The sequence below is a fragment of the Cervus canadensis genome, chromosome 22 (assembly GCF_019320065.1).
Source record: "Cervus canadensis isolate Bull #8, Minnesota chromosome 22, ASM1932006v1, whole genome shotgun sequence".
NCBI classification, from domain to species: domain Eukaryota; kingdom Metazoa; phylum Chordata; class Mammalia; order Artiodactyla; family Cervidae; genus Cervus; species Cervus canadensis.
The window spans coordinates 3,235,734-3,259,398 of record NC_057407.1 but is presented as its reverse complement, the minus strand read 5'-3'; the positions used below and the strand labels follow the sequence as shown (position 1 = coordinate 3,259,398).

At 56.2% G+C, this 23,665-nt stretch overlaps 1 protein-coding gene across 5 annotated transcripts in view; it reads right to left on the bottom strand.

Moving 5' to 3' along the window:
* Positions 1-23,665, bottom strand: part of FGD5 (FYVE, RhoGEF and PH domain containing 5) — a 130,983-nt gene that overhangs the window by 43,271 nt on the left and 64,047 nt on the right. For all 5 annotated transcript variants that reach the window (XM_043442612.1, XM_043442610.1, XM_043442614.1 and 2 more), the window contains 3 exons: positions 22,159-22,294; positions 3,696-3,754; positions 3,552-3,582 (listed from right to left, as the gene is read on the bottom strand). In XM_043442612.1, the coding sequence (XP_043298547.1) occupies positions 3,552-3,582; positions 3,696-3,754; positions 22,159-22,294 (226 nt within the window). The remainder of the gene's footprint in view (positions 1-3,551; positions 3,583-3,695; positions 3,755-22,158; positions 22,295-23,665) is intronic.

Below are 23,665 nucleotides of genomic sequence, written 5' to 3'. Positions count from 1 at the left end.
CCCACAGAGCAGCACCGTGGCTCACGCGCAGTTCTCCTCCCTACTTCCACCCTCCCCTCAACAGAGAAAGAGACGCCTGCTCAAGGGAAGGTTCTGGGCCTTTTCCATCTTGCGGACCCAAGGCCTATCCCAGTGCCTATGGTGTTGGAAACATCCTGTCATGTTCTGTCCAGAAGGAATGGGTAAGTCAGATGGGTAGATAGTGGGTGGGCGGATGAATGGATGGATGGATGGATGGATGGATGGATGGATGGATGGGGAGTTTGATGAATGACTGAATGGATGGATGGGTGTGTGGATGGCTGGCTGCCTGGCTGGATGAATGGATGGATGGATGGATGGATGGATGGATGGATGGGTAGGTGGATGGGGAATTTGATGAGTGACGGGATACCTGGGTGGATGGCTGAATGGATGGATGGATGCATAGATGGAGAGTTTGATGAATGACTAGATGGATAGATGGGTGGGTGGATGGGTGGATGGATGGATGGATGGATGGATGGATGGATGGGGAGTTTGATGAATGACTGAATGGATGGATGGGTGGATGGATGGGGAGTTTGATGAATGACTGGATGGATGGATGGGTGTATGGATGGATGGATGGCTGGATGAATGGATGGATGGATGGATGGATGGGTGGATGGGGAGTCTGATGAATGACTGGATGGATGGATGGGTGTATGGATGGCTGGCTGGCTGGATGAATGGATGGATGGATGGATGGATGGATGGATGGGTAGGTGGATGGGGAATTTGATGAGTGACGGGATACATGGGTGGATGGATGAATAGATGGATGGATGCATAGATGGAGAGTTTGATGAAGGACTAGATGGACAGATGGGTGGGTGGACAACTGAATGGATGGATGGATGGATGGATGGATGAATGGATGGATGGATGGGTGGTTGGATGGGGAGTTTGATGAATGACTGGGTGGATAGATGGGTGGGTGGATGGGGAGTTTGATGAATGACTGGGTGGATAGATGGGTGGGTGGATGGCTGAATGGATGGCTGGCTGGCTGGCTGGCTGGATAGATGGGTGGATGGGTGGACAGGGAGTGTGATGAATGATTGGGTGGATGAATACATCATTAGCTGCATGCACAGATGAAAGGAAAAATGAGTGGATGAAATCCTGGCTAGATGAGTGGATGAGAAATTGAAAATACAGACAGGTGGATGGGTGGATGAATATATTTAGGACTTGGTTCATGGAAGGACAGAACAAGTCTTTAAACCAGAAATCAACAAAATTTCCTGTAAAGGCCAGATGATAAATATTTCAGACTTTGTGAGCCACATATGGTCTCAGTCACGTAATTCTTTCTTTGCCTTTTTTCCCCGCAAGTGTTTAAAATATGTGAAATCCATTTTTAGTTCATAGGCTATACGAAAACAAGATCCTGACCATCAGAATTCAATTCCAGATGACCAGAAATTTTACTAATCCCAGAGACAGCTTCATCAACAACATGAGAAACACGAAGTTGAATCCGAAACACAGAAGGTCAGAGGCCATCCCCATCTGCCTCTCATCAAGAGCACAGTGGAATTGAGGAGTGTTCTGGAATGAATGGGCCATTGGTCCCTCTCCACGATGGGGCAGCCTTGGGATTTCAACAGCAGTGGATCTCCATGGAGAAATTCTTAAGAGTACCCACCAACCTCAGCAATCAGGCAAAGCCCCTGGGGGAGGGCAGTGGTGGAGAACATCCCAGAGTCTGTGGTCTCCTTTGGACCAGTGTCCCTGGCTAGGACTCTAGGGTCTCACTGGGGTGTTTCTGCCACGTCTCTCCCCATAAACACTGATGTCACAGTGCAAATCCAAACCACAATTTCCCACACTAGCTTGTGAACTGTGATTTTTTTTTTATGGGCTCTTTTTTTCCCTCCTCAGGATATTGTCATGGATTACCAGCGGTTTCAGCATCTTTCCAACTGGCAGGAAGCAGTGCAAGCCCAGATGGAAGCTTCCCAGTTAGAACCCTCTTAACGAAGTCATAAAACAGAAAGGCCCAGCCCCTCGGATACACGGCCAGCTCAGAAGCAAGCGAGAGAACATCAGCCGCAGGAGAGTCGTGCTTCCCGTAGCCATTGCTAAATGCATCTTTGAGGTTCATCCCTGGGGCTGGTTCGCTTCACGCCCAAGGGCATGGGGGTTTAACCTTGCACAACAAGTCCTGAGCCAGAAGGGTGAAAACCAGGCGCTGGGAGCACAGATCAGCAGTGCTCTGTCCCCCTCCTGGGGACCCTGGTGGCAGCAACAGGACACCAGGGTGATGTCACCGACAGGGACCTCAGTGGGATTCAACCGGACACCTGGCTGGGCGCTGGTGCCTGCTGCCTCCAGGGAGGCCCCCGCGCCGAGGAGCTCCCGACACGCGACGGGAGCACACCAGGAATCAGGAGACCTGGGGCTTCATCACGGCCCGGTCACCACATGACCCTGGCCGAGTCACCCTCTCTGGGCCTCCATGTCACCACCCAAGCAACGTTCAGGACGGACGCTCCCAGCTCTGATGCTCTTGGAAAGACGGAAGGGATCATACGAAGCAGAGGACCAGAAGGCGACCTCCGAGGAGCCCGCAGAGGGTGAGAGCTCGGCCGAGCCGGGAGCTGCCACCAGAGCCTTTATGTGACGCGTGTCCTCACGGCTCTGCTGTGCCCCTCCCCTGCCCCTCCTATGACGCAGTCCCAATGCCACCTCCTCCAGGAAGCCTGCCGAGACTCCCTGAGGTTGTCAGTTACTCCCCTGTGCTCTGGATAACTACCCGTCTCACTCATCTGTCTCCTTCACTGGCCAGACTGCCCTTGGGGAAGGGCCCTGTCTGATCCCACTTTCCACCCCCAGCTCCCGTCACACAGCGTGTGTCCAAAAAGCGTTCACTGAACGGAAGGGAACGGATGGCTCAGGGGGACTGCAGGCAGTGTGGCGGGCTGTGGAGGGTGGTCGAGCCGCAAATCCAGGCAGTCCCCAGTCTGGCCTCCTTTCCTCTGAAAGTCCAGAGGACTGCCCCCGCCCCTCCCACGGGCTCAGGCGCTGCTGGCCCAATGCTAGGGTGACTGAGACAACCTCTCACTACCCCAGCCGCTTGGGTCATTGTGCAAACACATCACCCCCTCCCCAGAGGCCTAAACACATAGTGCATGCACATACATGTACATGTACATGCACATGCGTGCCCCCACCCCACACATCTGACCTCAACACACACAGCTACAACCCAGAACGACACCTGTCTTCCTTCTGTCTTCCTCAATCTGAGGGTCAAGGAGACTGCAAACACCCTTCCGGAAACCTTAGCACATTCCCCATACACCCCCCACCCCCTACCCAGGCAGAGTGCAGCTCCATGGGAAGCCCATGCCATCTGCCCCCCGAAGCACAGGAATCAGGGGACCGGCTTCCCCGAGAAGCCCCGGGGAACGGGGTCTCTGCAAGTGGAAGGCACCTCTGTCTCCTCTATTGCTTTTCTGCCCCTTATATCATAGCCGTGTCAGAGGGCAATTCGCTCTGGACAATTGAAATGACTAACTCACCAGATACAAGTGCTGGAGCATCTCCACGTATCTGCAGGGGGAGAGAGGGTGGAGTGGGCATTAATTCTCGTTCTGCACAAGCCGGGCAGGGGCTGACACTCTGTTATCAAGCTCAAGGCCACGGGCCGCGGCTCAGGGACTCACGCTTTCTCTGAAGACAGCAGCTCCTGCGCGATGACGTGGGCTCTGGACTGTCCCTCCACCTGCGGGAGGAAAACAGAGTCATCAGAAGGGACCGTACCCACAGGGGCGGCAGGACAGGAAGCCCAGCTCCACAGGCACCAGTTAGGCTAACAGAAGGACTGTCATGCTGTTGGAGGAGGACTCCACACGCTTCTCAGCCATCCTACCCCCCAGGACTCACTACCAGGGCGGTGTTCAGCCTCACCGCACCTTGGCTGCCCCACCTGTAATGGGGACGGGACGTCAGCAGCATCTAATGCCCAGCCCGGTGCCTGCTGCCCCTGCGGGCTTAGTAAGCCGCCCAAGGGGACTCTGCCCACAGCCGGGCAGGTTCTGAACAACCTGTGGTCCTCCGTGCTGAGCGAGCCCTCTCTTCCTGATTCTGTACTTTCTGTCCCCAGGGGCCTCTCCCTCTCTGCCTGCCCACCTCCCAGTTATCCTTGGAGACTTAGCCATGGTGTCTACTGCCTCCTCCAAGAAGCCCTCTGGATTCCCCTCCCCAACTGGTTGGATTAGGTGTCCTTTCTGGGCAGCATCTCTCAGGACACCGATCGCCTCTCCCCGGAGGCAGGGCCTGGGAGGTGCGTCTCTGCAGCCGGTGCCCGGCACGGGGCTGCCCTCCTCCGTTACCAAAACAAAGAATGACTGTTTACGCCACTTGGGAAGCACTGACTCTCCTGGCTGACCGCGAAGGAGAGCCATTTAACCCGTCTGAACCACAGCCTCCGCATCTCTGAGACAGGAGAATAACTGAGATTCTGGCTACAAACGGGAAGGATGGGCAAGGGCAGGGGCGGAGGCAGAGGCCCCGGACTTCTGCCATGGGCACCCCCTGCGGCCCCAGACTTGCCAGTATCAGACACTGCGGAGGATCCGGACCAGCAGAGATCCTGTGGGGCAGTGACAGGGGACGGACACGGCGCCTGTGCGGGTGAGGCTGGGAGGCTGAGTCGCGGTGGAGCAGAGGGTGCCGGGGGCCCTACGTCTCCTGGCCTCTCATCCCCTCCCCGTGTGGCCCCGCAAAGTCACTTTCTCAGGTCAGACCTCAGCTTCCCGTGTGTGTGAGCAGAGTGACCTCTGAAGGCCCTTCTCTGCTCAACCTCTGAGCTATTACACTTGAGAAGTGACGATCTACTCCCACGACCAGAAAACGCACCGCCTGTCAAGGGAGCAGCTGCTCGGACGCCAGAACCAGGCAGTCTGGGCTCAGACCCCGCTTCTGCCTCGTACTTGTTAAACAAGTCATTTTACCTTGCTGTACCTCGACTTTCCTATCTGTAAAATGGGCACAGTCCTATAATGGCATCTCACACACATGCATATTGCGAAGTTTAAACAAGTGTGCCTGTACATATATATATACACACACACATGGAGCTTCCCTGCTGGCTCAGAGAGTAAAGAATCTGCCGGCAATGCAGGAGACCTGAGTTCGATCTCTGGGTTGGGAGGATCCCCTGGAGGAGGAAATGGCAACCCGCTCCAGTATTCTTGCCTAGGAAATCCCCATGGACACAGGAGCCTGGCGGGGTGCAGTCCACGGAGTGGCGAAGAATTGGACACCACTGAGAGACTAACACACACAAACGTGCACAGAGGAAGCGCTCTCTTCGTGGCTGTGTCCGCATCTGCATCGCACACCCGGAACGGGCTGGCACACAGAAAACGCTACAGAGTATCAGCTGTCCCTGTGCTTGTGGTTTCTGTGCCCGGAGGCGGTACCAGGAACGGAACCCAGCACCCAGGGATGGAGCCGGAGCAAATCGTCTTCATGGCCAAGCAGGGAACGGCCCCCACCGCGGGGTCAAGGCCGAGCCCCTCCTCCGACAGCAGCAGAGGCAGAGACAGAGGAACGCACACGGACCCTGGAACTGAGCGCACCCAGGTTCCAACCCCGGCCCCGGCATCATGTACTTGTGAGACGGCCGGCGCACCGCGACCTTGGAGCCTCCGTTTCTTCACCTGAAACACACGGAGAGTGACCAGCCAATTTCACATGCTGGCTCTGGGACGACACCCTCCTAAATCAGGGCCTTCGCGTTTGCTGTTCCCTCTGCCTGCGACACTCTTCCCCAGGTCTTCTCTTTTTCTTAATTAAAAAAAATTTATTCTTATTTACTTGGCTGCACTGGGTCTTAGTTGCGACACGTGGAATCTTTGATCTTCACTGTGGGATATGGTGTTTTAGTTGTGCTATGTGAATCTGCCTGCCAATGCAGGAGATGCAAAAGACGCAGGTTCGATCCTTGGGTAGGGAAGATGCCCTGGAGAAGGGAATGGCACCCCAACGCAGTATTCGTGCCTGGGAAATCTCATGGACAGAGGAACCTGGCAGGCTACACTCCACGGAGACGCAGAGTCAGACAAACTGAGCGAATGAGCTCCGCACGTGTGAACTCTCTGCTGCGGCATGTGGGATCCAGTTTCCTGACCGGGGACGGCACCTGGGCTCCCTGCATCGGGAGCGTGGAGCCTCAGCCACTGGACCACCAAGCAATTCCTGAATCTTCTCATTCTCACTCTCGGACTCCTTCGGGTCTCTGCTCAAAAGCCACACACACACCCTCAGCGTGGCCATCCGCGACCAGTCTCACCCCGGGTTCTCACTTTGGGTCTCTCTTTGGTTCTCACTCAAGGTTCTCAGAGGCCTTGACCCCGCTGACACTCTGGGCCCCACGGTTCTTGCTGCCCGTCAACAGTGTCCCCGGCCTCTGCCTGCCGGATGACAGCCGCAGCCCTGCTCCGAGCTGTGACAACCGGATGTGCCTCCGGACACTGCCGAATGGCTCCTGGGGCACGAGCTCGCCCCCGGTGGGCACCTCCGCTCTAACCTGCTTCTTGCATCCTTTTCTTTACGGCAGTCACACTATCTAACGCTGCCCCGGCACACAGGAGAAGTTCAAGACATGTTTGAATGAACGAATGGAACTGAGATACATAGTATGTGCTCAATAAATGAGCTTGCTTCCCTGACTGGTCTGTCACTAACTGCTTCCTGAGTAAGAGTGCAGTGTTTTGGAGATTCCGGTCTCTCCAAGGCCACCCAGATTCAGCAGAACGTGGGCCCGTGGTCAGTCCCTCCTCTGGCCTCTCACTGCCCCCTCTGCTGCAGAGCAGGGGGAATCCTGTGAGGCCTCACCCGGCCTCCTGCCCCCAACAGGCACCACGTCGAAGTCGGTCTTCTGCATCCGCAGGGCTGGCGTGGGCTCTATGGCCGCCGAGGGCAGCCCGCCTCCCAAGCAGGGGTCCTGCAGACTCCCGCACGCGAAAAGGCTTTGGAAACAAAACTCTCACGCTGGAAATGTATCCTGCCAAGACAGGTCTGGACGGTTAAGGAAACCTTGTGGTCAAGCTTCTGAAACGAGACTCACTTTGTAGAGGATGGACAGGGGTCAGGAGACGCGTTCTATGAGACGAGGATGAGAGTCAAGACGACCGCCGATCTTCCAGGGGCCTGTGTATCCATTCTCACTTGTGTCCAGGTTGATGCTGAGACCTGTGCTCTGGGGTGGGAAGGCTTGGGTTCAAGTCCTGGGCTCCTCCCCTTCCTACACTTACACCCTTGGACAAGTTATTCCTCTTCTCCCAGCTCCACCTGGAAAACACGGCTGATAATAATACCTACTAATGATCTGACTCTGCAACCCCATGGACTGTAGCCCACCAGGCTCCTCTGTCCATGCGATTCTCCAGGCAAGAATCCTGGAGTGGGTCGCCATTCCCTTCTCCAGGGGATCTTCGCAACCCAGGGATCGAACCCGGGTCTCCAGCATTGCAGGGAGATTTTTTTTTTTTTTTTTTAACCATCTGAGCCACCAGGAAAGAATAACAGTAACATACCAGCCAGCATTTACTGAACACTTAAGTTTAGCTCTGGATTTTCACGTATATTATCTCACCGAACCTTCCCAACAACCTAGGAGGTAATTGCTGTTATGAACCATTTTACAGATGAGGAAACTGAGGCACAGCTAAGTCCTACCCTTTGCCCAGAGTCACAGCTTGTCAGGGGCAGACGCTGGACTCAGCCACAGGGAGTCAGCTCCAACCCTAACGCACTTCGCGGAGTGCCTGGCCCTCGGCAAGTGCTCAGTAAGTGGGGTTTCGGTTCACTGAAGGAGGCGGAGCCTTCCAATCGGGAAACACCCGTCCTGGACCTGCTCTGTGAGGGTGGCGGCAGGCGTCCAGCACTGCAGGGGCCCCCGGGGTTGGTGCCCACCCCCCCCGCCTCAGAGCAGCACCCACGCTGGCACCCAGCAAGGAGAACAGGGCTGGAAGTCGGGACGCTTCCCGACCCACCGCCCGGCAGGACCGAGCGCAAGCCCCGCTCAGACGCCTGCTTTCTTGTCGGGAGAAAGGACGGGTCAGCGTCCTCCCACTGCACGGCCCGGATGAGGAGGTGATGGACGGAGGGGTCACGTCCCGCCCAAGCTTCTGGAGCTGTCGCCACCATCACAGGCTGGAGGCTGTCAGGAGGCGCTTCTGGGCCCGGGCCACTCCGCATGTCCCTCCCCAGCCCTCCCACCGGACGGGCCGACTCCGGGTGGGACGCGGGGGGCCGTCCTGCTTTCTAATTGTACCCATGATGGATGCGTCTTCACCAGCCGGACAAGAAGGGGGCCTGGCAAAGCCATGTGCCCGGGACTCTCCTCCGAAGCTGCTCCTGGGCGTGGCCCCACTGGGCCCGTTTCATACAGATGTTTGTTTAACCAGGAAATGAACTCCGAGGCTGACGGCAGTGTCCAGGGACAGACTTCTGGGAACAGGGCTCCTCCCAGGAGCGTGGGGGCCGGGGCCTGCGCTATCGCACTTCTCAGGCTGGCGCTGTGGGTGTTACGCCAGGCGGCCACCCCTCTGCCCCGGGAGCTCCAAGCCGCTTATCTCCGCCGCTCCCCCGGGGCCGCCCAGCCGTGCTTCCGCCCCAGGCCCCAGCAGACCTGCCGGCCCAGTGCTGGCTGTCCTGGGACCAGGGCAGGGCCGGAGGGAGGGGAAGAGGCCTCCCTCAGGGACCCTCCTGGCTAAACAGACGCAGGAAGAGTTGGCAGTCCAGGTCCTCTGCCCGTGGCTCAGCTGTCTCCAGCTTGAGGATAGTAGTTCTCTGTCTCCTTCTAGAAAAGCGGTCCCCTAAGTCTGGTCTGAGAAACTGTGGGGTCCCACCTCCCTTTTCCAACTACGTATCTGCGTGAGCCTGGATTTGCACCGAAGCTGAACAAAAGAACACTTTCAATAGACGGAATTCTCAACAGAGGAGAATCCAGGTGTCTCCTACGAAGCCAGACATGAACAACATGTTTGCAAAAATGTAAAACCTAGGGACTTCCCTGGTGGTCCAGTGGTTAAGAATCCAGCTGCCAGTGCTGGGGACGAGGGTGCTAGCCTTGGTTGGGGAACTAGGATCTCACAAGCCACGGGGCCACTGAGCCCGTGCACCGCAATGAAGGACCAGCACAGCCGAAAATTAAAAAAAAAAAAAATTAAAACCTGGTTACTCTTCTCACTGGTGGCTCAGACAGTAAAGCGTCTGCCTGTAATATGGGAGACCTGAGTTCCATTCCTGGGTCGGGAAGATCCCCTGGAGAAGGAAATGCCAATCCACTCCAGTACTCTTGCCTGGAAAATTCCACGGATGGAGGAGCCTGGTGGGCTACAGTCCACGGGGTCGCAGAGTCGGGGACGACTGAGCGACTTCACTACTACTCTTCTCACTAAACATTTTGGAAAATAACTGTTTTTCATAATAAGTGCTATTTATGTTAACATAAAATGGTCTGTGCGTGCTAAGTCGCTTCAGTCAAGTCTGACTCTCTGCGTGGACTGTAGCCCACCAGGCCCCTCTGTCCATGGGATTCTCCAGGCAAGAATACTGCAGTGGGTTGCCATTCCCTTCTCCAGGGGATCTTCCCGACCCAGGGATCGAATCTGTGTCTCTTGCATTGGCAGGTGGGTTCTTTTACCATGAGCGCCACCGGGGAAGCCGTAAAACGGTCTATGGTTGCTCTCTTAGAATGAGTGGCAAGTTACATGTTTTAAGTTTTTCTCAGTGTTACCTTCTCACGTGGTAACCATGGATAGATACAACTTACAGAAACGAAACCTCTTAGGGGCCTCAAATCATTTTTAAGAGGACATATATGGGTCTGAGACTGAAAGATTTTAAGAAGCACTGTTTTAGAAGCTGTCACACTGATCACAGAGGATTGTGGGCGGAAATGCTCTGCATCCTCAGTGAAGAGCTAAGTCGCAGAGAGGCCTCGCGGCCCCTGCAATATAATAGCGATCATTGTCATCATTGCTGTGGGAAGCAGGGTAATGAGCCCCAGGCTGCATGGCCTGGCCCTCAGCACGGCCCCGCGTATGCCGGGGACCACCGATCTCTCCCCAGCGTCCTGTCCTGCGCAGACGGAGAAGCCACTCCCAAACTCCTGTTCTGTCCTGTTTGCAGGCCTACTGGGTTGAGACCTGCTTGGCCTTTAAGCAGCTGCCTCTTTCCTTCACCCTGGTCTTGGCCGGCTCCCGGCAGAGCCCCGCGTCCTGACGTCCGGGGCCTGGCTCAGTGCCCCCTCCCCCGTGCACACCTGCGCCCTGCCTGCAGTCACCTGGGCACGCCAGCCCCCACGCTGTAACCCTCAGTCTCTTGCCTCCTGGAGACACCTTTCCTTCTCAGATGACTGTCACCACCCGGGCCTCGTCCCCGCTCAGAACTGCCCTGCTCTAAGTGGGTGAGCTGTCTCTGGTCACCATCGCAGACCTGAGCTCCCGAGCGTCCCGCGGCTTCAGCTGATCTGCCCTCTTAGCTCATGAGAGCTACAGCCAGGGGCCTACTCCCGTCCACCCAAGGTTGGGGGGCTGCCGCTCTCTGTCACCTGCAGCCCCGAGCAGCCCACAGCCCCCGAGAGAACCTGCCCTCCCACCTGACGCTGACGCCTGTGCTCTGGGGTCAGGAGACCTGGTTTGAGGCGTGAGCTCCACCCCTTCCTTCACCTACACACCTGGACAAGTTCCTTTTCTTCTCTGAGCCCCATCGTTAAAACAGGGAGAACAACACCCACTGAGCAATACAACAGCTGGTGCTTCTCGGACAGTATGACAGCTACTACAGTTGTTCACTCGCTCAGACTCTTTGCGACCCCATGGACTGCTTTCCCTGTCCATCACCATCTCCCAGAGTTTGCTCAAACTCATGCCCATCGAGTCAGTGATGCTGCCCAACCGTCTCATCCTCTGTCGTCCCCTTCTCCCGCCTTCAATCTTTCCCAGCACCAGGGTCTTTTCACATGAGTCAGTTCTTTCCATCAGGTGGCCAAAGTACTGGAGTTTCAACTTCAGCATCAGTCCTTCCAATGAACATTCAGGACTCATTTCCTTTAGGATGTACTGATGGGTCTCCTTGCAGTCCAAGGGACTCTCAAGAGTCTTCTCCTGGACCACAGCTCAAAAGCATCAATTCTTCGGCACTCAGCCTTCTTCACTGTCCAACTCTCACATCCGTCATGACTACTGGAAAAACCATTGTTTCAGTTCAGTTCAGTTCAGTTGCTCAGTCGTGTCTGACTCTTTGCGACCCCATGGACTGCAGCATGCCAGGCTTCCCTGTCCATCACCAACTCCCGGAGTTTACTCAAACTCATGCCCATCGAGTCAGTGATGCCATCCAGCCATCTCATCCTCTGTCGTCCCCTTCTCCTCCTGCTCCCAATCCCTCCCAGCATCAGGGTCTTTTCCAATGAGTCAACTCTTTGCTGAGGTGGCCAAAGTATTGGAGTTTCAGCTTCAGCATCAGTCCTTCCAATGAATATTCAGGACTGATTTCCTTTAGGATGGACTGGTTGGATCTCCTTGCAGTCCAAGGGACTCTCAAGAGTCTTCTCTAACACCAGTTCAAAAGCATCAATTCTTCAGCGCTCAGCTTTCCTCACAGTCCAACTCTCACACCCATACATGACCACTGGGAAAACCATAGCCTTGACTAGACGGACCTTTGTTGGCAAAGTAATGGCTCTGCTTTTTAATATGCTATCTAGTTTGGTCATAACTTTCCTTCCAAGGAATAAGCGTCTTTTAATTTCATGGCTGCAATCACCATCTGCAGTGATTTTGGAGCCCAAAAAAATAAGTCTGATACTGTTTCCACTGTATCCCCATCTATTTCCCATGAAGTGATGGGACCAGATGCCATGGTCTTAGTTTTCTGAATGTTGAGCTTTAAGCCAACTTTTTCACTCTCCGCTTTCCCTTTCATCAAGAGGCTTTTTAGTTCCTCTTCACTTTCTGATATAAGGGTGGTGTCATCTGCATATCTGAGGTTATTGATGTTTCTCCTGGCAATCTTGATTCCAGCTTGTGCTTCTTCCAACCCAGTGTTTCTCATGATGTACTCTGCATAGAAGTTAAATAAGCAGGGTGACAATACACAGCTTTGACGTACTCCTTTTCCTATTTGGAACCAGTCTGTTGTTCCATGTCCAGTTCTAACTGTTGCTTCCTGACCTGCATACAGGTTTCTCAAGAGGCAGGTCAGGTGGTCTGGTATTCCCATCTCCTTCAGAATTTTCCACAGGAAAAACCATAGCTCTGACTATATACGGACCTTTGTTGGCAAAGTGATGTTTTTGCTTGAAGACTTACTGTGTGCTAAGTATGGGTCTGAGCTTTCCAGAAGGATTATCTCATTAAATCCTCCCAACAACATATGAGGTAGGCACTATTATTCTTACCTCCATTTCACAGATGGAGAAACTGAGGCACAGGGAAGTCCTATCCCTCTCCCGTTCCATTCCTCCATTCCTCACCGTCCCAAGGAACTCAGATTTATTCCGTAAGCTCACCTAGCCTTTCTGTACCTCAGGGCTTTCCGGCTCATTCAGGTTCCTGTGTCCAGAACTTCCCTGTGATCTATGAAGTGTCTCTAAGTCACCGGTTAAACCTGAGCTGGGCAGAGCGCCAGGGTGGGCCCCCGACGCTCCATGCCTGCCAGCCTCCTCCACCGCATATCCTGTGGGTGGTGGGTGGGGGGACCACATCCGGACAGAGAGAAGGGGCTGCTGACCAGGGCAGTTTCAAACCCTGGGAAATATTCCTAATGAGCCATAGCCGTTTTGAGGGTTCCAGCGAGGGGCCTTGCTGGAGTGCCCTGAGGTCACGTCTGGAGCGCAGGGAGCTAGACTCACGGGGTGGCAGGGACCCCACGAGAATGTTGTCTCCGAGGCCCCCCGGGGTGCTGCCGGAACGGACAGCATCTTCCCCGCGGGAACGCACCGGGGTTTCCGGCACGGACTTCGGCGGCTGTTGGGAGGTTCAGACAGGTGCTTGGGGAGAGGAGGGTTGCTTTTATCTCAGCTGTCACCTGTGTTTGCACGGGTGGCAGAGAAGGGATGAGGCGGGCCAAGCAGAGGCCACACCTGCAGGTCAAGGAGGGAAGTAGGTGGGACCAACGGAGCCTCTCCCCCCATCTCCCCCTCCCCCAGGAACCAGCAGTCAGCCTCTGCTCCGGGGACACCCAGCCCTACTCAAGCTCTTGCGCACAGGCTGGAGTGAGTCTGGGTTCGGCCCAGATTCTTCAGAAAACTTCCAGCATCGCAGAGTCTCTGGTCCTGGATGCGATTTGTGATGCTGACGGTGTGTTATCTCGGAGCACCCCACGAGGCTTCAGGAGACCTGACTTGTGACTCCATCTCCAATCTGCCGGACAGCCTCGAGGGAGCGGCGGCCTCTCCCAGAGCCGCGGTCTCCTCCCTGGGAGACAAAGGGCTCTGGCGTATCACAGCCCCCACACCTGTCCCCTCCCCATCCCTGGCATCCACCATTCCTTTCTCTGCGTCTGTGGCTCTGACGGGCTCAGTCTCCTCCTGCACGTGGTGTTTGTCCTGCTCTGACTCCCTGACTTCGCGGAGTATCGTGCCCTCGGGGTTGGGCCACGTTGTACCACGTGACAGGACTGCCTTCCTTTTAAAGGCTGAGGAGTATCCCACTGTGTGTGAAGACCACGCTGTTTATGAACCCATCCTTCGATGGACACTGAGAAGGTAGATTTCATGTTAAGTGCTCGTAATAAAGTAAAGAAACACAGCGGTCCCGTCTGTAGCATCTCACTGCAGTTTGAGAAAGGACCACCCAAAGGTCAGGAAGCCAGTCAACGACGGCTCCCCGCCTTCATGCTGCGTGCTCTACCTCCTACGTATCTCTCTCCTTTCTATGTAGCCACGTCCTACATTCCTTCATAGAGCGCACTACGCCTCACCTCCTCCTGGAAGCCTCCCTGGTTGTCCTGACTCTGGAGACTGGGGACACTCACACGGCTCAGGCAGTTACACAACTGAGACCCCGTAATTGTTACAGCTCCCTGGCAGCCTCTGTTCTGTAAGTAACTGTGATGGGTAACCTTCATGAAAGTACATAAAATGTAGCGCCAACAGACTATCACACGAGTAGCCTTCTCATTCTCCACCCTGACCCTAAGTCCCCACGGTCGGGCACCCCACTGGCTTCTTTTCCTGCACTTCGGGGAGCAGAGGGCACTGCGGATGCTCCACACAGACTGGACGGCTGACACACAGGTCAGAGCTCAAACTTGAGAGCGCATATGAGCCGCCAGGGGGCTCTTGTTAACATGCAGATACTGGACAGATCTAGGGCCTTGGGGTGCTGGGGGTCCGCGGGTCAGATTCTTGAGCAGCCGGGCTGTGGGCCAGGCACAAAGCGTGACGGTCACTAAGTCAGGAAGGAGAACGGGAGGGCAAAGGTGACCTTGTGGCCCCAGCTCTGAACTGGTCAAAGGGGTCTGAGCCTTGGCAGAGAGGAAAACCAAGCACAGAGGAAGCGCTCCGAGGACCGGGGCGTCCCAATGCCGCCGTCCCCAGTCTGGGGGCTCCTGACAGCCCACAAGCCCTCCAGGGCCCTGAACAAGGATGTGTGGGACAGGCGGGCACCCAGGACACCCCCCAGGACCTCTGCGCCTCCGTTCTCTCCCTTCCGCTTTAGGTTCTGAGAGTCTGCGTCTTCATCCTCCTCCACTCAACTGTCTGAAAATCAATTCTCTGTGTTAACTTGGCCGAACCGCCATGCTCTATAAATTGTTCATGACTGAAGGGGTGTTTTGTTCATTAAACTGTCCTTCATGTGTGATCGTTTTCCTTGCCTAAATGCAGGACCTGGGTCTAATGCATTCATTTATGTATCAGTTTCTTTGAGGATATTTACCGAATGCTACTTTACGTGCCAAGCAGCAGCGACATAACTGCGAATAGGATAATCACGGTCCCTGCCTTCCTGGAGCTATTCTGAGAGGGAAAGGTAAACAGTATGCAACTAAGCAGAAGAAATAACACAGAACACAATCACAGCCTGAGATAAGGAAGAGGAAGGGAAGGACAGGAGTGAGTGAGCCGGGAGAGGCCTCTCGGAGGAGCTGGCGTCTCCTCGGAGCCCTGCAGACCGTGGTGCCAAGGGCAGGAAGGGCGTCTCGCGTGGAAATAAGCGCAAGTGCAAAGGCCCTGGGGTGCGGGTAAGGAACAGACCACCTCGTTCTGCAGCCTTTGTGGCTGAATTCCATTCCATCCGTGATTAACACATGACAACAGGAGATGAAATGCCAGGGACTTGAAAGTCTTTCCAATCTGGTGCCAATCACCAGAACAGCAAACTCAAGAGGACAGGGAAGGACTTGGGGGGTGGGGGGTAGGATGCGCGGAAAAGTGGCGAGTTCTGCTGGGGATGTGCCGAGTCTGAGGAAGCTGCAGGGCTTCCGAGAAGGGCCCCCTAAAGCAGGTGGCAGCTGGAAAGTGGGGCTAAAGGGAGGGGTGGGGCGGAACGTCAGCTTCGGGGACACACCTGAGAAGGGCTGGCCACTGGCCCACAAGCAGCTGCCGCTGCCGGAGCAGAGGACAGGGAGGAGAGTGGGGCTGGAGGAGCCCAGGCCCCGGAAATCAACACCTCCATGGAGCGGATGGTCGGGGAAGTGGGGAGAGAGCGAGAAGAAGACAGAGCCTGAGACGCAGAGGCTGCTCCTGGGGCGGGGAGACCACCAGAGCAGAGGCTCGGTGTCCGAGGTGGACAGTGTGCAGAGTGCGGGACCACAGCGAGGGGGCGGGGAGCTGGGAGGAGCCTGCTTGTAGGCGGAGCAAAGGCCTGCAGAACCTGTCCAGCCCCCCCGCCCTGGGCTGACCTCCTGGGCTCACTCCCGCCTCTGCCCTGGGGCTCCCTGCCCACAGGGTGGTCCCCAGACCTTCCCACTTTCGTCTTCCTTCCCAACAGCCAGCTCCCAGCTCAAAGCTTTCTTCCTCTTCATCACAAAGGCTTCCCAGGAAACTGGAACCTTCTTGTATCTCTGGAGGGAACCTCAAATGGGCCAGCTTGTAAAAGAGTATGGCAGGTCCTCAAAAAATTTCTTGAGCTCCAAAATCACTGTGGATGGTGACTGGCAGCCATGATATTAAAAGACACTTGCTCCTTGGAAGAAAAGCTATGACCAACCCAGACAGCATACTAAAAAGCAGAGACATCACTTTGCTGAAAAAGGTCCATATAGTCAAAGCTGTGATTCTTCCAGTAGTCATGTACTGGATGTGAGGGGTGGACCATAAAGAAGGTTGTGTGCCAAATAATTGATGCTTTTGAACTGCTGTGTTGGAGAAGACTCTTGAAAGTCCCTTGGACAGCAAGGAGATCAAACCAGTCCGTCCTATAGGAAACTAGTCCTGAATATTCATTGGAAGGATGGACGCTGAAGCTCCAATACTTTGGCCACCTGATGCAAAGAGCAGACTCATTAGAAAAGACCCTGATGTTGGGAAAGATTGAAGGCGGGAGGAGAAGGGGACGACAGAGGATGAGATGGTTGGATGGCATCACTGACTCAACAGACATGAATTTGAGCAAACTTCGGGAGATACTGAAGGACAGGGAAGCCTGGCGTGCTGCAGTCCATGGGGTCACAGAGCCAGATACGAGGGAGCCACAGAACAACAACAAAGAATGACTATGTGATCCAGCAATTCTACTTCTGGGTACACATACAAAAGAATTGAAATCGATATCTTAAAGAGAGATTTGCACACCCAAGTTCACAGCAATGTGATTCACAGTCGTGGGAAAGTGGAGGCAACCCGAGCATCCATGGATGGATGAACTGACAAAATGTGCTATGAACACATCATGGAATATCATCCAGCCTTCCAAGGAAGGAAATCCTGACACATGTGACAACATGGATGTACCTTGAGGACGTTCTGCCAAGTGAACTAAACCAGACACACAAAAATAGATACCCTGTGAGTCCGCACAGTGGAGGTATCTAGAGTAATCACCATCATAGAAGCAGAGAGCGGAATGGTGCGTGCCAGAGGCTGTGGTGTGGTGGGGCGTTGCCCTCTAAGATGTACTGAGTCTCAATTTGGGAAGATGAAACAGTTCTGGAGATGGACAGTAGGGATGGTTGCCCAACAATGTGAATGTTCTTGGCGTGACTGAACCTTAGACTTAAAAATGGTCAAGGTGGAAGACTGTATGCTATGTGCATTTTAAAAACCTTTTTAATTTTTTTGCTGTGCCAGGTCTTAGCGGCGGCACACGGGGTCTTCTATCTTCAATGCAGCACGTGGGATCTTTAGCTGCAGCATGTGAGATCTAGTTCCCTGACCGGGGACTGAACCCAGGCCCCCTGCACTGGGAGCGTGGAGTCTTAGCCACCGGACTGCCAGGAAGTCCTTCAACAAAACTCTTAGAAACGGGAAAAAAAAAAAAAAAGCCTTCTTCAGCCTCCCGAAGTTTCCCCTCTCTCTCCTCACCCCGGTGCTCGGCCCCCACCTCTGCGGTTTGCGTGGTTTGTAGCACGTTCGCCACCAAAACCCATCTGAGGGGGTTTTCTGGACGACTGCTCATCACCTAGAGGGTACACTCCAGCAGAGCCAGGAGACGCCTGGTCTGACCTGTGGCTGCTGTTTCTTCAGCCCTTAGGGGGGTGCCTGGCACACAGCAGGTGATCAGTAAATAACTGACAAAGAAACACCACTCTGCTGAAGAAGAGGAGGGCCGGGTGGAACTGGGTGAGGTCACAGAGAGAAGAGGTGCAGACGGGAGGGAGCCCACTTCCGACAGGAGGCGGTTTTCTGGGAAGGCGGGCTGGCTGCAGGGGAGGAAGCTGCGGCAGGTGTGGCCTGGCCTCCTGGACCCAGAGGAGCGCGTCTGCAGTGGACCCAACGCGCGCCGGAACACGGGGTTCAGGGTCTGCGGCGTGGAGAAGGTGCAGGGTGACATTTAACACAGGTTGGGGGCTGGCCCCGTGGAGATGACCAGGGTTCAAGCAGATCCTTTAACCCCGACAGACGGTCAGGGCGAGGTCGCAGGTGCAAAGCTGACGGCAGGAGGCCAGCAAGGGGGCCGCCCCCGGGACCCTGGGTGCAGCCGGGAGGGGGCGTCCTGCCTGGGCCGGGACCAGAGAGGGTGGGCAGGCAGGACGGGTCTGCTCCGGAGGACAGGGCTGGGCTCAGGGGTGGACCCGTCCAAGAAAACAACATCCTTGGTGACAACGGGACTCCGGCCAGGGAGGAAGTAACCCAAGGGGCCGCCAACTCCGGGGCTGATCTCGGGGGAGCTGGCACGTCGCCTGAAAACTCCCCGTTAGCTTGAAAACCGGGCGCACTGTCGGGAGGAGAACCGGCCAGCAGCTTGTGAATGTCTCCTTTCATTGCTAGATCTATTTTTAGGTCCGTCTCAATTCCCTTTCTTTGCCCCCTCTTTCCTTCAACCCACACCCTTTGTCTGTCCGCGAGTGGGAGCGAGAGAGGTCAGACAGGTGGGTGGACCAGCTGGGCTCAGCTTCCTGTCCTGCTGCAAAAATCTCTCCCCTCCCGCCTGGGTCATCCCAAAACATCTGGGAAGGGTGGGTGGGGCTCAGCACTTTTTATTTATTGTTACGTAAACCGTATCACCCTGGAGGAAGGGTGGGGCTCACCACCATATCCCCACACACACCCAAGGTCCAGGGGAGGCCATCCCAGTCCAGGGCTGCCCCTTTGAGACGGCTGGGGTGAAAATATGGGTCCCCTTGCCCCCAGGACACAACAAAGGCACTGAGAGGTGAGGTCTGCTTTTTGGAAAAGCAGAATTTTCAGCGAGGATGGGAGATGGAAGAATAAGAAGTGAACGTTCTACCTCCCAACCCCAGGAAAGACGGCTCCATCTGGAAACTTCCCAGTGGCCGAGCTGCCCTCACCCCCCAGGACTGCCAGGGGGCACCCTGCAACAGCCTGTGGTGGGGGCTTGATCAGGAGGTACAGACACCAGTTGAAACCCTCTCCCGGGATCCACCCGCAGGAAAATGTGTGCGTGAGGAAGGGTACGAACAGGTGCCCTGCAGGGCTGTCCTCAGAGCAGAGGCGGCTAAGACTCCGAGCTCCCAACGCAGGGAGCCTGGGGGTTCGATCCCCAAATGGGGAACACGCTCCCATGTGCTGCAACTAAGAGTTTGCCCTCCTCAACTAAAAGACCCTGCATGCTGCAATGAAGGCCAGGAATCCTGTGTGCAGACCAATAAGTAAGTTATTTCCCAAACATCAGAGACACTTTAAGTGCCCCTCAGCGAGGGGAGGGCAGAAAAATGACAGCACATCCAGACACTGGAAGAGTCGGGCACGAAAAAAAGGAAGGGAGAGCTCCCTGCACCGACGTGGGACAACATCTAAGACACTAGTGAATGAACCCCACCAAGCGATTGCCTCTGTTTCTCAGAGCTTGGTACGGTTTATGGGGAAAAAAAAACACAGCTCCACAAATAATGCCATCCATTTCGTCCATTTCCAACATTTAATAAATGATGGATGTCAGTGGAATGCAGGGGAGAAGGTGTGGAAGGACACACAGCCGACCGCGTACCAGGTACCCCAGTGAGGGCCCCGGGGCAGGGAAGGAGCGCCCCAGGGCACAGAGCCCTCGCCTGCGGGGATCTCAGACGTGACGAGGACCCCCCAGCGGAGCACGCCTCGAGTAACGGAGACCTGATGTCCACAAGGGGCCTGCACTGCTGCAGCATCACAAAGGCCTCACAGGGAGGACGGGGCGGGGCGGCTAGAGGGGGGCGCGCAGTCTGTTTGGCAGGTGAGGAGGCTGGGTTCCCGAGAACGGACCGACCAGCCTGGGGGCTCTGGCCTGCCCGGTCTCCCTCTGGGAGCTCAGAGACGACGGGACGGTCCTTCTCATGGTGGCAAGTGGCCGGCAACACAGCGGGACGGGGGAGACGCAGGCGGTCCCAAGGGAAGGTGGGGAACCATCACGGGGTACACAGAGCTGCACGTGGGGGGCCCCACCACTGTCTCAGCCCCTTGGCTCTGCAGGGACCCAGCCCCAGCCCCAGCGTCAGAGTGAGGACCAACCGACCCCCGAGGACAGCGGGGGCGCTCTGCTCCCAGGTTCCACGACCCCAGAGGTGCCCAGAAGAGCCAGAGTCAGCGCTCACCTCCCTTCCCCACACGTCCACCCCTCGCCGAGCCAAGAGCTCCTGCCGGAGGGAGGGGAGGAAGCAGAGAGGCAAGAGAAGGCCACCAGGATCGCAGCAGAGAAACAGACAGACAAGAGTGGGTTTGGAGTCAGCCCCGTTCCACCCCTTCAATCACGTGCAGTGTGGCCTTGGGCAAGCGACTTAACCTTTCTGAGCCTCTACGCCCTCGAGTGCAGAACAGGGGAAATGCCCCCGACTTCAGTGCAGTTGTAAGGAATGAAAGAGAGAGCGGACTTGGGAGCACTGAGTGCCCGGCACACAAGCTCGCTGCCCAGAGTGAGGAGCAGGGAGAGGAGGGAAGGGGAAGGGACCACGGCCGCTGGTGGGAAAGCCCCCCGAGCCTAACCCTGACCTAACCTAACACTAACCTAACCCTAACCCTAACCTAACACTAACCCAACCCAACCCTAACCCTTGAACATCCTCACAGCACCGGGCAGATGACGTGAAAAGCCCTGTGCAGACAGGTGAGTGAACTTTTAAAAGAAACCAAATGCACACGCCAAAATGAAACTCGTGCCCATTTGTCAACTGCTTGGTAAGCGCCAGGCACCTGGGCCGGTGCTCCCAGAGGAAGAGCCTGTGGTCAGAGTGGACCACCTCACCTGGGCTGGGAAGGGAGGACCCCTGCCCACAGTGGGGGACAGAGAGGAACAGATGCTCCTCTGCGTTCAGGCTCCTTCTCCCCAGCAGACGGTAGGGGGCCCAGGAGATGAGGGGAGAACCCCAGGCTGGTCTCGGGCGGCCCGGTGGTGGGTGCTACCCTGGTCTAAACTCCTGGGCCCCAGCGCCTCGTGATGTCGCCTGGGGGACACCAGTTAACAGCGGCACGGCCACGGGCAGGTTCTTCGGCTCCGATAGTTTCTGCAAACGTGAATATGGGAAAACAGCCCGTGTGTCCGGGAAGTGTGTGAATGGACTGAGCTTGGGTCGGGAATGGCGAGAGGGGCGGGCTCACGCCAGCACTGGATGGCGAGCAGATGTAAGCACCACCACGAACAGGCCTGATGCCTGATAACAAGGTCCCGGCCTCAACTGTGACCTGGGCCTCGCCTCACCACCCACCTCCAGGGCTTCCATGGTGGCTCAGATGCTAAAGAATCTGCCTGCAATGTAGGACACCCAGGTTCGATCCCTGGGTTGGGAAGATCCCCTGGAGGAGGGCATGGCAACCCACTCCAGTATTCTTGCCTGGAGAATCCCATGGACAGAGGAGCCTGGCGGGCTACAGTCCGTGGGGTTGCAGAGAGTCGGACACGACTGAGTGATTAGCACTTTGCCCGGCCCACCTCCCCAGCCCTCACTCCAACATCACTGCAGTGAGTAAGGACATCTTCATGAAACTCACACACACGCCTAACTCATGGCACCCTCACAATTCCCACTTCACAGATGAGGGAACTGAGGCCCAGGGCCCCGAGGTCATCGGAATCTAGCCCTTTGTGCTCACTCAGTCATGTCTGACTCTTCGTGACTCCGTGGACAGTAGCCCGCCAGGCTCCTCTGTCCATAGGGATTCTCCAGGCAAGAATACTGGAGTGGGTTGCCATGCCCTCCTCCAGGGGATCTTCCCGACCCAGGGACTGGACCCCGGTCTCCTGCATGGTAGGCAGGTTCTTCACCATCGGAGCCTTGATGGTGGAGACTTGATTCAAGTCAGGCAGCTCTATCCCACGTCCCCCCCGCCCCCACCGAGGCTCTGGAAGCCCCAGGCTCCAGGGACCCAGGCGGGCGCGAGCAGTCAGCCCCGCAGCATCCCATGGCCCCCGTCTGCCGTGTGTCTTCAGGCAGCAGCCCCGAACAAGACTTGGCCTCTGCGTCCAGCCAGGGCCTAGCTGTCTGCAAAGAGCTCCCTCCGCCCGGAGACGGAAGGGAGTGGACGTCCCCTCCACGTTCACATCTCTGACCCCCACAGCCCACCGGCCCCCCGCCTACCTTGTGGGTGAGGCTGGGGTCTCTTGCAGCGCTGTCCTCCTCCTCCTCTGAGCTTCCGTGCTCTTCATCCGACGTGAGGTCCTCCTTGGGGGCCACTGTCGAGATGGGACAGACCTTGTAGGGCTCGGTGTAGGCGCTGGGGACACAGAGGAGAGAGAGAGGGTCAGAGCTGCCAGTCCGGCCAAGGGACAGCGAACCAGCCGGGGCCCTGCTAATATCACGAGCTTTTAGCGAGTGCTCCGTGCCTCCACGGGGACCCAGAGACGGGTAAGACCAGGCAGGACCTCCTTCCTGCCCCAGCCCCGCCAGCCTGTCCTGGTTCACGGGACGTTCTAAGCTCTTCGCTGCCTCAGGGTCTTTACACATGCTATTCAAGACAGACCTGTCTTCCCATTAGCTGCAAGGAGACCCAGGTTTGATCCCTGGGTCAGGAAGATCCCCTGGAGAAGGGAATGGCAACGCACTCCAGTATTCTCGCCTGGAGAATGCCATGGATGGAGGAGCCTGGAGGGCTGGCCCCATCACAGCAGCCTCCTTGCTCCCAGCCCCCCTCTCTACACAGCAGAGTGACTGTCTTACAAGACAAACTGGCCACAACCCACTCTCTCTTGCTCAAGAACCTTCAATGGCTCCTCCTGCCTTTGGCAACATGGTCCCAGATGACTTCTCATAAAATCTCTCTTCATACTAAAAATTCAAGCATCTTGCCTTATTAAATTTTTATCGATACTGATTCCTGCCCTCTGGGAATGATGGATGGATGGATGGATGGATGGATGGATGGATGGATGGAGAAGCAGCCATGAGGAAGAAGTCTCCACTCTCTGGAGTGGCGGTGCCAACTCTATTCCAGGTCGTCAATGGGCAGGCTCAGGACCCCTGCCTCAGGCCTGGTCCACGCAGGGGGAAGCATGGCCTGGAGGGTCCATCAGGAGAGGACATGAGTGTTAGGCTGCGGTGCAAGGAGAGGCTATTCCTGGCACCAGAAAGACCACGGAACCTCTCTCCAGGTCTGCCCAGAGAAGGACCGGAGTCCTCTGGCCCACACGGTGGCCAAGAGCCAGAAAGATCAGGGAACACGGCCTATTCCTGCCTGGACTCCTGGGGTCGTGCGTGTGTGTACAGTGTGGGCTTACGGTCACGCAGCTGAGTGTACAGAGACACAGCCCTGACCCAGGCTGGAGCCGTGTGTGTGTGTGGGGTGTGTGGGTGTGGGTGTGTGTAGTGTGGGCTTGCAGTCATGGTGTGTGTTTGTGTGTGTGTGTGTGTGTGTAGTGTGGGCTTGCAACCGTGCCCCTGTGTGTGGACGCACAGCCCTGACCCAGGCTGGAGCCGTGTGTGTGTGTGTGTGTGTGTGTGTGTGTGTGTAGTCGGGCCTGCAGTCATGGTGGGTGGGTGTGAGAATGTGTGTGTGTGTGTGTGTGTGTGTGTGTGCGTGTGTGTGTGTAGTGTGGGCTTGCAGCCGTGCACCTGTGTGTGGACGCACAGCCCTGACCCAGGCTGGAGC